The 15,230-nt window shown below is 42.7% G+C and overlaps 1 protein-coding gene across 1 annotated transcript in view; it reads right to left on the bottom strand.

Moving 5' to 3' along the window:
- Positions 1 to 1,030: 1,030 nt before the first annotated feature.
- Positions 1,031 to 15,230, bottom strand: part of MTARC2 (mitochondrial amidoxime reducing component 2) — a 50,883-nt gene continuing 36,683 nt past the window's right edge. Inside the window, exons 7-10 of the mRNA XM_017526353.2 lie at positions 5,698 to 5,759; positions 5,539 to 5,610; positions 3,853 to 4,000; positions 1,031 to 1,926 (exon numbers count right to left, since the gene is read on the bottom strand). Of these exons, the coding sequence (XP_017381842.2) occupies positions 3,874 to 4,000; positions 5,539 to 5,610; positions 5,698 to 5,759 (261 nt within the window). The 3' untranslated portion in view covers positions 1,031 to 1,926; positions 3,853 to 3,873. The remainder of the gene's footprint in view (positions 1,927 to 3,852; positions 4,001 to 5,538; positions 5,611 to 5,697; positions 5,760 to 15,230) is intronic.

Genomic DNA, 15,230 nt, shown 5'->3' with positions numbered 1-15,230 from the left:
TTGATAAACCTACTTAACAGGGATTCTACTGAACAAGGCAAGGACTTACACACTGAAGGTGACAGATGAGAAATCTGAATGGACATCAAGGGTGATCAGATATTAAGGATGGGAGAATACTCCCGAAACTGACTAAGCAGGATTCTGGCTAAAACTGGGCTCTGCAGGGAGGAGGGTGGCAAGTTCAAGGCCTCATGAAGAAGAGGGCTCATATAAGACCGAAGTTTGGTCAAGGGGATTCTGTGTCATCCCAGCTCAGCCATGGTCCCCTGAACCAGGAGTGTACATTTCAAGACTCAGCCAGAATTGTCCATGCAGGGCAAGGGTGCCTTGAGTTTGCTAAGAGAAAAGAACAACACTCTTCCTCCAGCTGACAACTCACCGCAGACCAGTGCTCAGGGAGTCTCTGTCTTTATTGGCCTGAATACTTATCTGTCCTGTTTTTCTGCTCTATTCTCTACCAAGCCCAGGTCACACCCTCCCTGTGAAGGACACAGCTCAGCAGGACAAGGGACATGATTCTCCGGCAGAAAGGCAGCTCTGGGGCACCAAATGTTGTCCATTTCTGTTTATCTCCCTCCTGATTTTCTCTCTGAAAATCTAAGAGGAAAATGGCTTTCCAATTTTAATGGTTGACTTTAAAGTTCCAATTTTTCAATTTCATCACTTTCAGAATTTACCCAGGGCTACAGCTCACTTACCACTTTTACCTCACAGGGTGTGGGGAGTGGTGGTGAATTTCAGTCCCAGAACCCAGCAAAGGAAAATGGAGGAGGAAGGAACAGCCGCTCCTCACTGACCACTAGGAAGGTCCCTTGTAGACACTGGCCATCCTGTCGCAGACAGGCCAGCTATGTGCCCGCAGTTCACGACGCCCTCGCCCCTGTCAATGACAGAAGCCAGTGTTTGTGGAGTCAGACTGTGTCTCTGGAGGCAATCAGAAAGGATAAGGAAAAATAAATTGCAGTGACTCAAGTTCTAATATAAAGAGAAAAACCCAGGAAGAAGACTCACAAATACCAAAGATAAAGCAGGATTGCAATTCATATTTATTATTTACAAAGAAACCACAGAATTGTAAGTAGGTGAATTCATCTATAGACCACTTCAGTGAGTATTTTTTGCTTAAGATCATACCAAAATAGTTTGTTTCTTTGTTACGAAAAAATTATTTGCACTGAAAAAAACACATTCATGCTGTCTTCCTCCTACTCCTACTTTCGAAATTCCATTCTCTTTTAAATGTCATCCTCCCCTTTATCTTACTCGGAATTCCAGGTGGTGTATCTGGCAATTTCACACAGGTTACTTTTATGTGGCTTAATAAAGGTGTAATAGACAAAAGTGTAAAGCAAAGTCTATAAGATAATTTCCATAGTCAAGCACAGCCCTGATTCCATAATGCTACAGTAAAAGGCACATGAGTGAAAAGTAAATGGGGCTCCACAGCCATGTAAAGACCAACACCAGGCATTTGTGAGTGTGGTAACATGTGTCCTACTCATCAAGACACAGTGATCTGTTGCTTCCCATTTCTCCTAAAACATAGACTGACAGGTAATAAAAGATATACATTTTAAAAACATTTTTTGCAGCTTTTTAGTTGATTCATTAAACTTGCTTTATTCATCAATATTAAAGTCAGGAAGTAAAAAAGCATAATAGCCATGATGACACCCAAAATAGTTTTTTGATGATGTTAACTATTTTTAAAGCCCTCAATACCTAAAACTTACATATATATCTTCATATTCCCACCTCTAATACTTTCCTTGCATTAACCTGGAGCATACACAACTTTGAAAAGTCAAAAATCAAGATTCCTCTCCAGGGTAAAGATAGTTGAAGGCTGGATAATAAGGATTTGCTGATGTATTGTTGCCACTGTTGTTAAGATCCCAGTCAATCCCTCCTGGTTGCTGAAACCTGAATAAATAATAAGAATCTCTGGTTATCTGGTGATTTATCCTACCATTCATAAATAATTCAAACTCCCACAAAATCGTCACTTCCTGAGGTTACACATATAAATGTATGGGACAATGCTGTGCAGAAAACATGGCCTATTACCTCTAAATTGCTTCAGCTCCATGGCCTGCCATCAGCTAACCTATCTGAGCTTTTGTTTCTCATCCCTAAAATGCCTATTACCATATCTATCTCACAAAGATCCTCGCATAGAGAAAGATTACACAAGGCCTTCTGGGGAGCAGAGACAACTGGAAATTGAGACTGAGTGAACCACAGATGTTCCTTGCCTCCATCCATGGCACAATAGGATCTGATTGAGTGAGTTTGTGACCAAGCAATATGGAAAAGCATCCATCATTAAGGTATCTCACAGCCATTGGGCTCCCACAGATGCAGAGAACATGTGAAAGCCCTTGGCTCACACACTGATCCAGGTCCAGTCAATCATGGCTGGAACAGCAGGATACAGGATCAGTTTCACTCAAGCTAGGTGGCTCAGGCTTGGGTCCACTATCCCCAGATGGGGCTTTTAGAAATGGCAGGCACTTAGGAGTTTCACAATTTCCTCTCTAGTTTTCATACTTATTGTATTTCATCAAATCCAAGATACACTAGTCATAAGATGTACCATTATTTTATGGTATTTTTCAAAAGGCATCTTGAATGTTATAAGAAGCTGACAGATAATTAGAGATGTTAGAATAGGACCTCAGACCTGATGAAATATGGTTATGGTTATGCAAATGCCTAGTCATAATAGAAATCAATAGAAAGGTATCTCCTTTTTGCCCACCTCGAGGGCAAAGCCTGTGTCATCTTTATACCCACTAGAGAACCTAAGACTGGATCGTGATGGAATGATTGCAATAAAAACAGCAGCTAATATTTACTGAGCACTTGATTTCTATTGCAATGCTGCAACTTTATGTGAATTAATACTCAAGATAACTTTTACTGGTTGTTTTGGTAAGTACTACTGTTCTCACTTTGCAGGTAAGAGTACTGAGACTTTAAGAAAAGTTAAACATCTCAACCAAGTTAGGAAGATGCTTGGATTACAAACCCAAGTCTATCTAATGCTATATCTAGACCTGCTAAGCCACTATGTTACATTGTCCGTAGGACAGTCAGGTTGTGGGTGTAAAGACTTCAAACGCAAGTAACACACGTGAGAAGCTCAGGGCAGAATCAGAGATGGTCAAGGGTTTTGGAGATGAGGTGGCTTTAAGAACTGGGTCATGGATTTTATGAGATGACTTGCTTAAAATCTCCAACTTGAGGTGTTCTGACCGACATTCTTTCTCCTTTAATTTGGGAGTTAGGCTTTTACCTCCAGGAGTCGGGGCTGTATTGGGCACAATGAAGTCAACATGAGAACATTATTTCCTAACTCATGATTCAGGAATCACCTTGATGCATGGATTTTTTTTTTTCAAGCTTCAATTATACTTTAAAAATACATTTGATAAAAAGCATTCAATTTAAATATTTTCCCCAAGTTGATGTTGAATAATTTAAATATTTCCCCTTCTATCTGAGACAGAAAAAATAAATACATAACTCTTGAGAATCACTCACCTTCCTTTCCCTATTCCTTAATACTGCTCTGTGATGAGCTGTGAGCATATACCTGTCTTTCTGCTGGGGCTCTTCCATCACCATTTATCACTGAATGGGAAATAGGGGTAGAGAAGGCTGGAGGAGGAGTGCGCAGACTACTGCAGGGAATGGAATTTAAGGGCATTTTCCAACTCCAAAGATCAGAATACAAAACTGCTCATTCTCTCAGTAAGTAAAGCAGCATAACATAAAAAAATTAACACAAGAAAATGCAGCAATGGCATCAAGACAGTGTATTCAGAAGCAAAGCTGACCCTTTACCATATCACCCTAGTGCATCCGTCACTGCACCATCCGATACACGGGGTCGCCGACTCTCAGACTTCCAACTTTTTCCACTGAATAATAGATCCCAAAAAGTGGAGACGTCTTGTATAGTGCCCTCTCAGAAGGATCACACAGGCGGTAGCTGAAACAAGCAACAATTCAATCATCAGACACCAAAAGGAAATAATGAAGCATTCTCAGTAGCACCAAGCTTGCCTTCCATGTTATTTATAAATACACAGCAGGGATTTTCTAAAATGTTGACAGAGAAGCCTGTGGACAATCAGTCAAACTGCAAGTAGCTTCTAGCTTTTCTAGAAGTATTCTGAAAGTCTAAACAATTTCTCCATGGCTTCAGTTTAAGGCCAGAAGGAAAAATCATATGTGTAAGTATAAAATAAATACTTTGTCTATATGGGTACCTTCAACTTCACAACTCATTGAAACAAATGCCCATGAAAACTCAAAATGGGGAATGGCCCCGAACTCTGCAAATGTTTTGTTTAGTGTATTTAAGCACCATGCTTTCAACCCCCTCCAGGCTTATAAGCCCAAAGCCGGTGTTCACTGGTGAACAAAGCCTCAGACAGAGATGCAGCTGGCAAGTGGGCCTGGACTATTGCAGGAGTTTCTCAACTGTCCTGTCTAAAGAAAACAATAACTTTCATGGCATCTTAAATAATTATCACTACATCTTAAAACCCAGAAGCAAAATAGATTTGCAAGTCTGAAGGCGTCATGAAATAACCTCTTCTCTAGGCCACACCCATTGGAAACAAACCACAAAACGGAGGAAAGAGAAACAAACTAGAACACAGCTCCAAAGAATGTTCTGCCTAAAAACACTCCCAGCGCTGGGAACTAAAAGCAGCCAAACTTCTTTAAATAACAAAACAAAAGAGAAATTTGTAGCATATGAGAAGATCCTGGGTAAACCAACTCTAACAACTCATTGCCTTCATTTTTTTCTAATATTTTATTATGTAATTTCAATTATTCTCATATTCCTTGATATCAATTCTAATAAAGGAATTTGAGTTGCAATAAACATGGTTAAATAAAGTGTTTCAGGCCTAAATTTGGAAAGGCATATATAAATATTATTAAAAATTGATACAAGAGATATTAAAATTTCAAAATGTAGTATTATGCAATTCAAAGTGTATCAAGGCTGGGAGTGGTGGCTCATGCCTGTAACCTCAGCCTGTTGGGAGGCCGAGGCAGGCGAATCATTGAGGCCAGGAGTTCGAGACCAGCCTGGCCAACATGGTGAAGCCCTGTCTCTACTAAAAATACAATAATCAGCCAGGCATGGTGGCACACACCTGTAGTTCCAGCTACTCAGGAGGCCAGGGCAGGAGAATCGCTTGAACTGAGAAAGTGGAGGTTGCAGTGAGCCAAGATTCATGCCACTGCACTCCAGACTGGGGGAGAGAGTGAGACTCCTCTCAAAAAAAAAAAAAAAAAAGTTTATCCAAACCACTAGAGAATCCATCCAGAAAAAGAGAGGAAGAACAGTGCTCTCATTAACCAATTGACACAAATTGGTCAGAAGACAGAGTGGAAGTTTCTCTGGAGAGAAAGCTTCTATCTTCCTTAAAGCAGACATACCACCTAAACCCATAGGTACTTCTGGGGTGGAGAAATATTTAAAATACACTGGCCACTTTGGCATTGTACCTCTTCAGGGTGTCCAGTGGCTGTTTCCTGTCTATGATTCCAGTGTCTGGGTCCACCGTAGTGAAAATACACCTGTCAGGCAATAACCAAGGGTTAGGTGGTGGTTAGGAACCAATGGGTGGGCCACGCCGCAGTCCTGGGGTCTAGCAAGGTCCTTACCTGGAGCACGCCATTACCCTTTTCATTTCTACACTACCAATTAGGAGTTCATCCCAGGTATCCTAGGAGAAAAGAGAAAGTTATCTCTTAAACGGAGGCTTCATTAGTCTTTGAGTTCATTTATTCTTTGACTCATATCAAGTATGAAATTATTACAGCAGAAGAATGCAACACAAAGTAACACCAAGAAATGTCTCCCAAAGGACCCAAAGGGAGGCAGCATGCTGGCAAGTTCAGATCCACCTCTTGATGCCCTGTCTCAAAACCCAATTCCATCGTCGCAGGGATGACAGATCTTCTCTAGGGCACAGTTTGGCATGTGAGTCATAAATTAACACGAAGGCCAATATGTAGATATACAATGAGAAATGTGTAACTTGCAAGACAAGCCCAAGCTTTCCTCATAGCTAAGCTGAGATGGAAGGCAAGCTGCAATCTGAGGGTTCGTTGAAGAATGGGGACATCACCCAAGAGAAGGCAGTCATGACTCACACATTCAGTACTGCCACCTCCACAGACAGGCAGCCTGCTAACAGGGTCCCGATCCCACTGCCGCCCACTATGCCTTGCCTTCCCACCCTTGAACACGGGCACCACCAGCGCTTGCCAAACCGCTGCACTCAATCCTCACAACTTTGAGGGAGGCACTAGCAAGAGTCCCATTCTACCCAAAGAAATGAAGGACTAGACAGATACAAAATTGTCCCAAGGTCACACCAGGAGGATGTAGGGCAGCTGGATTGGAAATCTTTCTGATTCTGAAGGTAGGACTTTGAACCACCCAGCTTTTAACCATAGATTTATATGTGCACACATGCATATACAGAAACATATATGAGGGATGTATAGACTGTATTACATATAATATGATTTGTTTTTATATATACACACACATACATATACATATATATAAGGTGGTTATATGGATTATATTATAGAGAGGCAAAATATCACCTCTCCCCTCTTAGGGTTTTTCAGCTAGGCCTGAGAATTAAATTGACATAGATAGATCAACAGGAAAAATGGATACATATTTATTTAATCTACTTTTACATGGCATAGGAAACTCCACGACAAAATGAAGATGCAATTAGAGTTGAGCACTTATATTTATATACAGAATTGGGCAAAGATGTGGCGGGGCTGGGGTACCTAACTGGGTAGAGAGTGGCAGGGAAGGTGAGGGTTGGTTTAACAGGGTTTTTACACATTTCCCTCAGCCTCAACTTTTTGTCCTTGATGATAAGCGTGACACTTTTCTCCTGGTATTGGAAGACATCTTTCACACAGGAATTTCATCTCCTGCTTTTAAGAAACAGAAGGAAGGGCAGCATGATTTTCCGGCACCTGCTGTTTTTCAATTGTCCTTAACTCAAAAAAGTCAGTATGCTGGAGCAGCATACTTTGGGGCCATGTGATCTTAACTCCTTCAATATTACATATACATATATAATATGATACATGCTATGGTTTGGATCTGTGCCCCCACCAAATCTCATGCCGGATTGTAATCCCCACTGTTGGAGGTGGGGCCTGGCTCAGGGAATTGAATCATGGGGGTGGAACTTTCACGAATGGTTTAGCACCATTACCTTGGTGCTGTTCTCGGGATGGTGAATGAGTTTTTGTGAGATCTGGTTGCTTAAAAGTATCTGGCACTTCCGCTTCACTTTCCTGCTCCTGCTTCTGCCATGCAGGAAGCCGGATTGGAAGCTTCCTGAGGCCTCCCCAGAGGCAGAAGCCGCTGCACATCCCGTACAGCCTGCAGAACCATGAGCCAATTAAACCTCTTTTCTTTATTTTTTTGAGACAGAGTCACACTCTGTTGCCCAGGCTGGAGTGCAGTGGCACCATCTCGGCCCACTGCAACCACAACCTCCACCTCCCAGGTTCAAGCGATTCTCCTGCCTCAGCCTCCTGAGTGGCTGGGATTATAGGCACATGCCACCACACCCAGTTTATTTTCACATTTTTAGTACAGATAGGGTTTTGCCATGTTGGCCAGGCTGGTCTTGAACTCCTGACCTCAGGTGATTTGCCCGCCTTGGCCTCCCAAACTACTGAGATTATAGGCAAGAGCCACTGTGCCTAGTCTAAACCTCTTTTCTTTATAAACTGTCATCTTAGGTATTTCTTTATAGCAATGTGAGAACAGACTAATACATATATCCAGACAGATGACAACTTTTTGACTTTGTGATGCTTTTATTGGGAGATAAACCCATGGTAAGTCAAGAAGCATCCGCACACAGGAGTGGGTGTATGTAGAGCTATACACAGGTTGCAGGCCTCTCCATGAATAGGGAGGCCATCTGTGTTCTTTATCTTTAAGGCACCATGCCTGTCTCTGCTGATACCTACTGATTTAAGGTTTGAATTTCACAGGGCAATCCTCTGCCCAGGTCTCAAGGTGGGACGCATTGGGGTATGGGGCCTCACTACTGCCTCTGTAAATCAACAACACAGACTGTGTGAGTCTAAGGAATTTGGAGAGAAAATCTTCACGAGTTAGGAAACAAAGAAACCTATTCCTACTCACCTGGCTGCTTTGCTTGGGCAGGAGGCATGAGAGATCTGAAGTCTCTGCAGGAGGCAGAGCAGGGAACGGGGCAAGGACTAACCCCACAACGTTTCCCCTCTGCCGCTGATGACCAGGCCATGTCTGGTCCTCCTTCAGCAGTAAGCCAGCCCCTCCCCAACCCCTCGCCGGCCTATAGTGGTGCTTCAGCAAATGCAAAAGGTTTTCCTGTACCTAACCGGGTCTACAAAACTCAGAAATCTCCTTCTGGGCATGACCACAGCTACAGACTGAAGTAAGGAGGTCTCCATGGATGCTCTGGGTTCTAAACCATCCTCTAGGGAACTGCTGCTTTGTGGAAATAAACGCCACCTTCCAACCAACCGGTTGAGGATAACTGCGTGTACACATCATGTGTAAGGAATGGAATCGCCATGTCCAACTCCGGACTTATTACCAGCACTGCTAGTCAGTAACTTACTGCGCAAAACTACAAGACAACCAGAGCGGCGATCTAGCCTCCTGGCAGATCGTGACCTCCGATGGGGGTCGACTCAGGACGGCAGGTCCTGTACTGGGAAGTGAGGACCAATGGGACCCCTGGCCTGAAACGCGGCCAGGAACACCGGGCGCATTTCACCACACGAGGGCGCTGCGGACACAGAAATGGGAGCCGACCCAGCTGCCCTGTGCTGAACCGACCCAGGCTCTCCAAGTAGCTTCCATTCAATTTTTTTTAAATGAGTGCTGATGAATTTAAGATTTCCAAGCCACATAATTGTGTCAATTCTGCGTCGTTATTATGATAGAAAGCAGGGAGTCTGACAAGTTCAGTTAGTCATCTATTCTCACTGTTAGATAACTGCAAGGCCCCGTTTAGAAAATTGTCTGGATTGGTAAGAATCGTCTGCAGCACCCCAAAATGCCAGCTCTAGTTACTCCCTACAATATTAATCATCGCATATAATAACGTATGTTCTCACACTAATCTGATCACTATCAATATTTTGGTGTAAAGCATTATTTGTGGTAAAAAAAAAAAAAATACTATGTTAATTAAGTTTAAATGCAATTATTAATTCAGTTATTAAAAGTAATAAATTTCATACTATTAAAATAAATTTAATAATGCATGAAATTAAAATTTCCGTTATATTCTACTAGACATTCATAACAGCAAAATACACTATTCGGCAAATTCCAGTGTCTTCTCAAAGGAAGACAGACGTGACCAACAAGCATATGAAAAAATGTTAAATATTACTGATCACTAGAGAAACGCAAATCAAAACCACAGTGAGCGGCCATCTCACACCAGTCAGAACGGTTATTACTAAAAAGTAAAAAAAATAACAGGTGCTGGTGAGGCTGTGGAGAAAAGGGAACATTTATATAATGTTGGTGGGAATGTAAATTGGTTCCACCACCGTGAAAAGCAATCTGGAGATTTCTCAAAGAACTTAAAATAGAACCATTACTCAACCCAGCAGTCCCGTTACTGGGTATATATCCAAAGGAATATAAATCATTCTACCACAAAGACACATGCATGGGTATGTTCCTCACAGCACTATTCACAACAGCAATGACACGGAGTCAACCTAGATACCTATCAACAGTAGACTGGATAAAGAAAATGTGGTATGCATAAACCATGGAATACTATGAAGCCATAATAAAAACAAGATTATGTCCTTCGCTGCAAGATAGAGTTGGAGGCATTATTCTAAGAGAATTACTGCAGGAACAGAAAACCAAATACCACATGCTCTCACTTAAAAGTGGAAGCTAAATAATGAATGCACATGGATACAAAGAAAGGAACAACAGACACGGGGTCTTCTTGAGGGTGGAGGGTAGGAGGAGAGTGAGGATCGAAACACTGGTGGGTACTATGCTTATTACCTGGCTAACAAAATAATCTGTACACCAAACCCCCAGCAATACACAATTTACCAATATAAAAAACCTCCACCTGTAACCCTGAACCTAAAGTAAAAGTTGGAAATAAAAAAATAAATAAGTAAATAGGTACAGAAAAAGATTCCAGGGTCTTCCCTAAACACAGAATCAGCTCGAGATGCTTAGTGCGCCCCCTGCTGGTAATCAACCTTTCTACAGTCTGCCGAAATGTAGGCCCCAATGACATTTACTTAGAGTGCAGGGATAAAACCATGGAGGTTTCCAACTGAAAGAAACAAGGAACTCCCGACATCAGGTGATCCCTTTGCCTCGGCCTCCTAAAGTGCTAGGATTACAAGCGTGAGCCACAGGCCAGCAGTGTTGTTTAAGGCTGTCCGGTGGTCCGATGTGCAGCCAGAGTGGAACCCCCCGGCCCGGGCAGATCTCACTGCTGATCTCTTACTCTGTCTTCTACTGACCACCCTAGCTGCGGGCTTTCCGGGGGTGCCTCGCTTACTCACGGGGTGTAGTGATGAAGAAAGCTGTGTGAGGCTGTGCGAAAGGAACCCCTGAGAAGCATCTCCTCCTTCTACTTCTGAAAGAAGCTAAAGCCCTGGAGTACTTGGGTGTGCCATCTTCCACTCCCTCTTGCCCAACCCCTAAAAGTACCTCTGGAAAATATTTCAAATGACACAAGTGTAATCAAAAAAGCAAATGTAGAAGGAGATCTCCTTAAACAAAGGAGTTCTGCTGGCAAATTCTTCAGCAATGTGAATGTGTTCCTACTCCATCCACTCCTGATCCCTAGCCTCCTCTTTTAATCATTTGGGCTTTTCTTAATCAAGGCAAACCTCTCCAAGACTCTTGCTGGAGTCCCCTCACAATATATGCATGTCAGAAGCTCCCCAGATGAGAACACAGAACCCTTACCTTGAAAGGCATGCCACAAAGGCCCACAGGGAGGGGACAAGGGAATACCCCTGCAGTCTGCCACATGCATCGCCAAAACCCTGCTTGGGTCTTTTCATTGATTAAGAAAGAAAAATGGGGGGATTTCTGCCAAGATGGCTGAATAGGAACAGCTCTGGAGCGCAGTTCCCAGCAAGAGTGTCGTAGAAGGCGAGCAATCTCCGCGTTTCCAACCAAGGTACCAGGTCCATTTCAATGGGACTGGTTGGACAGTGGGTGTAGCTTAAGGAGGGCAAAGAAAACTGACTTTCAGGTGCTTTCAGCTTGCTTCTAACAGAGTTAATGAACATGAAATTCAGGGTAATCTTCATTATGCCAAAGCTAATGCCTGTTCTTCCTCTCCATTTTTTACTGAGCACAGTTGTCCTGCTTCTTTCAGAGGGCAGCCCTTGATACTGATGACCTCCAGCCCACCCACAGTGACTGGGGCCTAATACAGGTTTGTCAGATGACCTGAAAATGGCTTTAACAAGGCGGCAGAGCTGCATAGACGGCTGATATTTATGGACTTTTGACAGCCAGCCAGAGTGCAAGTCCTCACTTGGCCACATGCTGGCTATGCAGCCTGAAGAGCAAGTTACTCACTTTCTCTGAGTCTCAGTTTCCTCATCTGAAAAAGAAGAATCAAAACGCTACCAGCCTCACTGGCTATCATTTTCCACCATGACCCACAGTAAAAATTACATTTTACATTGTTTCCTAATACTCTCTCATGTGTACCTGTCACATACAACAAGCACAAGTTTTGCAAGACAATTCTTAATCCTTCTACGTATAGTTTACTCTGGTATCTTTTATTGCATCCTATTCTTTTTTTAAAAAGTGTTGGTCAGGACCCACTACACTGATATCAGAATCCAATAATGGGTTGTGACCCACAGGCTCAAAGGGCACTAGAATTAAATGAGATAATGCATGTAAAGTGTTTGGCACGCTGCCTGTAACCTAGTAAGTGTTCAATGGCAGTAAGCCATGACTCTTGCTGTTATCTTTATAGGTTGTTATCATTATTGCTACTTCAAGAAATCCCTGAAGCCTGGTAGAGACTGCTGTTCTTTCACCAAAAAAGAGACTTACTATCTCAGATCCTAACCCATCCAAACCCAGGTTCTGGGGACTGAAAAATCTAGTGACCATAATTTATAAAAACTTTGTTTCTCAACAGCTGGAAAGGGTAGGACAGGGAGGACCCAATCCACACAGCCAGTAGGCGGTGACGCTCAGAGTCCAACCACAGCTGTCCAGCTTCAAAATCTCCCTCTGTGGACGTTTCCTGGAGAAGCACTTCCTGAGTGAAGGATAACACACCAAGAGTTTTCTGCAAGCTTCTCCACAGTTCTTTCATAAGCTGGAGTGAGGACTGATACAAACAAGACATTCCATTAAAAATATCGAGTGTAACTCACCAGCACAGTAAGCAAAGTTCAGTAAACACTGACCCCACAATGGCCGACTACAGAGACAGGAAGCATTGGTCGATTGTATTATTTTTAAACTGCATCATGCTGCATTCCCAGAACTCAAGCACATCACACTGACCCAAGGAAGTAGCCTTTTAAAAATTGCTTAATATTCTGAGCTACATGGAAAAAGTACAAAGTACTTTAGGCCACAAACAGTATAAATGTTACACAATATATTCTCCCTTTGCTCTGTGTTTTTGCAATAAATGATGGCCTGAATTTCATACTGAGGTTTGCTATTTTTTAATAATTAATTGGTCTAGTAAATTTTTATGGGTTCTATAATATAACATTAATATTCAACAGAGTCCTACTAATTAAAGAGTTACAGTTTTGTGATGGTTCCAGGCAGACAGGTTAATGCATTAGCCCTTTACTGGGCTTCTGATTTAAGGCAGAATAAATCAGCAACATTAGCATCATTTAATAGGAAGGATTTTTTTTTTTTAATGTGGATGGCCAGAGGACTGTTCCAGCAAACTTAGAGTGTTCTACTTTATTTGCTATTTCTGTAAGTCCATCATAGTGCAAGAATACAATGACAAATGGACTTGGGAGCACAAATTTATTTAACAGTTTATTTTCACATTTATTTATTTATTTAAGAGACGGGGTTTCACCAGGTTGCCCAAGCTGGTCTCAAACTCCTGGAGTCACACAACCTGCCCACTTTGGCGTCCCAAAGCTCTGGGCCACGCGCGGCCTTTTTTTTTTTAGTTTATTATTAAAAAAAGAAAAAGAAGTAGAATCCTCTCTCACCACTAGGGAAGCAGCATTAGATTTACCTTAGCCTTAGGTTCAGTTTGACAAGTTACAGGAAAGCAAAAATTATAGGTTGGCAAGTTACAGGAAAGCAAAAATGCTTCAGCTGAGGATAAATGTGTCTTTTTTTCTTATTTTCTTGGCACAAGATCTTAAACTAAAGTTGATACCAAAATAATGTGTTCTTTAGTGGAGACATATCAAGAAAAATTTTGTTCCCTAAAAGCAAGTTTCTCAGAAAATCATGGATGAATGACAGGATTCCTGTGGAGGAACTGCTGCTTCGCAGACTAATTTCCATCCCAAGAACTAATTTCCACCACAAGCTTTAGTAACATACATTCTTCACACAGAGCATTCATTTCATTTGGCGTTTACCAAGCATTTAATGAATCCGATTTCATGTACACCCTACTAGACAACGTGGGAAACTAGAACTGAAGGAGCAGGCGGGTTTACTGCGAAGCCGGTGAGGCTTGAGCCTCAGGCCCCTTCTTTACACAGAACCTTTCAAGTCCTTGAACCTACTTTTATTTTTGTTACCTTTTTTTTTCCTAAAGGGGCCCCCAAATTGTATAAACTTCAGGTCCTACCAAGTCTAGATTCATTCTTAGAAAAATCTAGTTCCTTCCCTCAAGAAACCGGTCTCCTGAGCACACCGGAGCCTCTTCCTGTCTGGCACTCTCCATGGCCCTCCCAGCCCCACTCTCGTGTCATCTGATCATCTCTGACCCCCCTGGTCCCTGCACCTCCTAACTCAGTGCTTCTGTAGACACTGTGGGAAGAAAATTCACCTGGGATGATGCTGCCAGCGCAGAGATGCAGGCTTCGTCACAGTGCTCATGTAGGTTTCAGGTAAGGCCTGCTAATCTGCACTTTAAAGACTCAGCTAGGTGAGGTGGCTCATGCCTATAATCCCAGCACTTTGGGAAGCCAAGGCAGGCAGAGTCCAGGAGTTCAAGACCAGCCTGGGCAACATAGGGAGACCCTGTCTCTACAAAAAAATAAGTTAGCCAGGCATGATGGCATACGCCTGTAGTCCCCACTACTCAGGAAGTTGGGAGGCTAAAGTCACCTGAGCTGGGGAGTTCAGGCTGCAGTGAGCTGTGACCGCACCACCGTATTCCAGTCTGGGTGACGGGTGAGACCTTGTCTCAAAAAAGAAAAAAGAGAAAAAAAAAGAGACTCTCTCGTGATTGGGCCTTGCCTTGATATTTCTGTCTCAGGCTTCCCTGCCTTTCAGTGCATGTTCAAGAGAGTTGCCAGAATATGTGTCTGGCACACTGTACAGGCATTCAGCAGATATTTGTTGGGAGAATGCAAATCATAATTACTTCCTTGCTCAGAATCATTACCAGCTCCTCAATATTCACAGTATAAAATCCAAACTCCTTGATGTGATGGCCTCTAGCCAGCTCCAATCCAGCCTCCCTGACATTTCTCCTTGACCTCCATGCTCCTGTGATTCAAAAATGCTCCCAAGCACCCCATCATTCACGGCCTCTCATGCTTCTAGGCCTCCCAACCCCTGTCCCCTTTATCCATAATGACCCACCTTTGACCCTGGCACACAGTCCACACAAGTACAGGATGAATAGCATTGCTTCCGGGGAGCTGGACCTGACCCCTCTCCTGCCCAGGCTTCCCTTCTCCAGGCAGATTTAGGCAGTTCTACTTCTACACAACTCTGGTAACTTCAAAATGTGTACATTAAAGCACTTCTGACACTGGGCTGTCGTATTTTAAAGGGCGGGATCCAGATCTTTTCATTTCTATATCCAAGTTCCTACACACCATGCCTGGCCCACAACAGATGACTGATTTTTAAAAATTAACAAAGGCACAGAGGAATTCAAATAGGTAACAAATGATAAGATAACATCGTCAAGTAGACAACTTCTGTATAAATTGCTATTTCT

This window comes from Cebus imitator, unplaced genomic scaffold, assembly GCF_001604975.1.
Source record: "Cebus imitator isolate Cc_AM_T3 unplaced genomic scaffold, Cebus_imitator-1.0 Scaffold42, whole genome shotgun sequence".
NCBI classification, from domain to species: Eukaryota; Metazoa; Chordata; class Mammalia; order Primates; family Cebidae; genus Cebus; species Cebus imitator.
This window is presented reverse-complemented; position numbering and strand designations above follow the sequence as displayed.